The sequence below is a fragment of the Perkinsus marinus genome (genome assembly GCF_000006405.1).
Source record: "Perkinsus marinus ATCC 50983 genomic scaffold scf_1104296968648, whole genome shotgun sequence".
Lineage (NCBI taxonomy): Eukaryota > Perkinsozoa > Perkinsida > Perkinsidae > Perkinsus > Perkinsus marinus.
The window spans coordinates 31,749-33,239 of NW_003203093.1; the positions used below are offsets into that span (position 1 = coordinate 31,749).

A 1,491-nucleotide genomic window follows, 5' to 3' on the forward strand; every position below is an offset into this window, starting at 1 on the left:
TCACAGACTCTGAAGGCGAGCCACCTTAGGTGATGGAACTTCCGTCACGGAAGGCGGCAAAGCTGCATATCGAGTCACGTTTTTCAGAAATCTACTCCAACGATTTGAGCTGACGTTGTACGTTCTGCAATGTGGAATTCGCATTGACTTTGCATGATTTGATTGCGTTCTCAGAGGAAGGGGCTCTGAACATTATCCGACTCCGACTGAAGTCTACGTAGTAGCCAAACTCATCGAAGTCTTCGATTCGAAGAAATGTTCCAAAATCTTTCACCTATAAAGATCTACCGCAGAATGAGGAAAGAGAAGAAAGAGCGCGAGTTTCTCAAGGAGCACTTCGGGCGCCAGCACCTTGCTCAATTGTCCATGGTTAATTTCTTCCTTGTATACAGCAAAGTTTCATCAGCTCTGCTCAGCTGAGCAATCATCTAATCCATTCAATGGTTTCGGACCGAGTGTCTCCTCGAAAACTCTTTCGGGGCCTCGATCACTTCATCGAACGCAACAGGAGGGTGATTATCTAGATACCAATTCGGATTTCACTGCAGCAAGATGTTCAGCCGATAGGAGCAATGGTAGTTGATATAAGTACACCACTTTACACTAGGCAACATCATCATAAACACTTCCTCTCCAGAGAGACACTGAGGGAGCATATCTCAAGCAACTCGATGCTGCATATGATAAGTATAAGCATGCAATAGCGCGTCGATCAGGGGGTCTCAGTTGTTCCCGAGCCAACCCCCAAACCACGAACCGCCATAATAATGTTTTGAATCAGGCTCTTTCCCTTTCGACGAACCTTCCGTCGCTTCCTTTGCTGCTTCTTCTGACGGGTGATCTTCACCAGTATGTAGTGTAACAACTCCTGCAAATTTTTCATGCATGCCCAAAGCCTGAGACATCCCATCTTGCCAAACCAGCACATCATAGGTCACTTACTCTAGTGTATCCAAAGCTCATCGCCGCCTGATTGAAGAACTGCATTTGAGCATTCGAATTCTGCTTCGTGGGATCGCCGTACTCGTCCAAGTATGCATTATCATCATCACCACCCGACAAAGAGTCATCAAAAGAGTCTCGGTGCATCACTGAGTTGCTTCCATCACTGCAACGATCAGGACTCTCACTCTGAAAACCACAACTGACACCCTAGCGCCGTTTCCAGTCGACTCACCAGCCACCGACCAACCGCGTCCTTCGCTCCTTCCTCAGTCTCAATGTACTCTGGGCTCATCGGGCTCGCATCTAGAGTACAGCATTAGAATATATATTTGGTCTCTCCAGCTGACCTCAGGAGTTCCCAAAGTTACGTTATGAAATTCATACGCGACTTGGGGTAGAAGTATATAAAAAAACCAACAAGAATTTCCGTCACCAACACAGCTAACCGCGCATATTTTCCTACACCGGTAGGCTATGTCCGCGACCAGTCGTTACCTCCACTATCTTTCCTCCTGCGCATTGACGATCCCGTCCTATCTCTGAGGG

At 47.3% G+C, this 1,491-nt stretch overlaps 1 protein-coding gene across 1 annotated transcript in view; it reads right to left on the reverse strand.

Moving 5' to 3' along the window:
* Positions 1-553: 553 nt before the first annotated feature.
* Pmar_PMAR008651 (hypothetical protein) overlaps positions 554-1,491 on the reverse strand; it is a gene marked incomplete at its 5' end in the record, with an annotated part of 4,739 nt that continues 3,801 nt past the window's right edge. Inside the window, 3 exons of the mRNA XM_002768338.1 lie at positions 554-896; positions 943-1,131; positions 1,178-1,248. Coding sequence (XP_002768384.1) covers positions 723-896; positions 943-1,131; positions 1,178-1,248 — 434 coding nt within the window. The 3' untranslated portion in view covers positions 554-722. The remainder of the gene's footprint in view (positions 897-942; positions 1,132-1,177; positions 1,249-1,491) is intronic.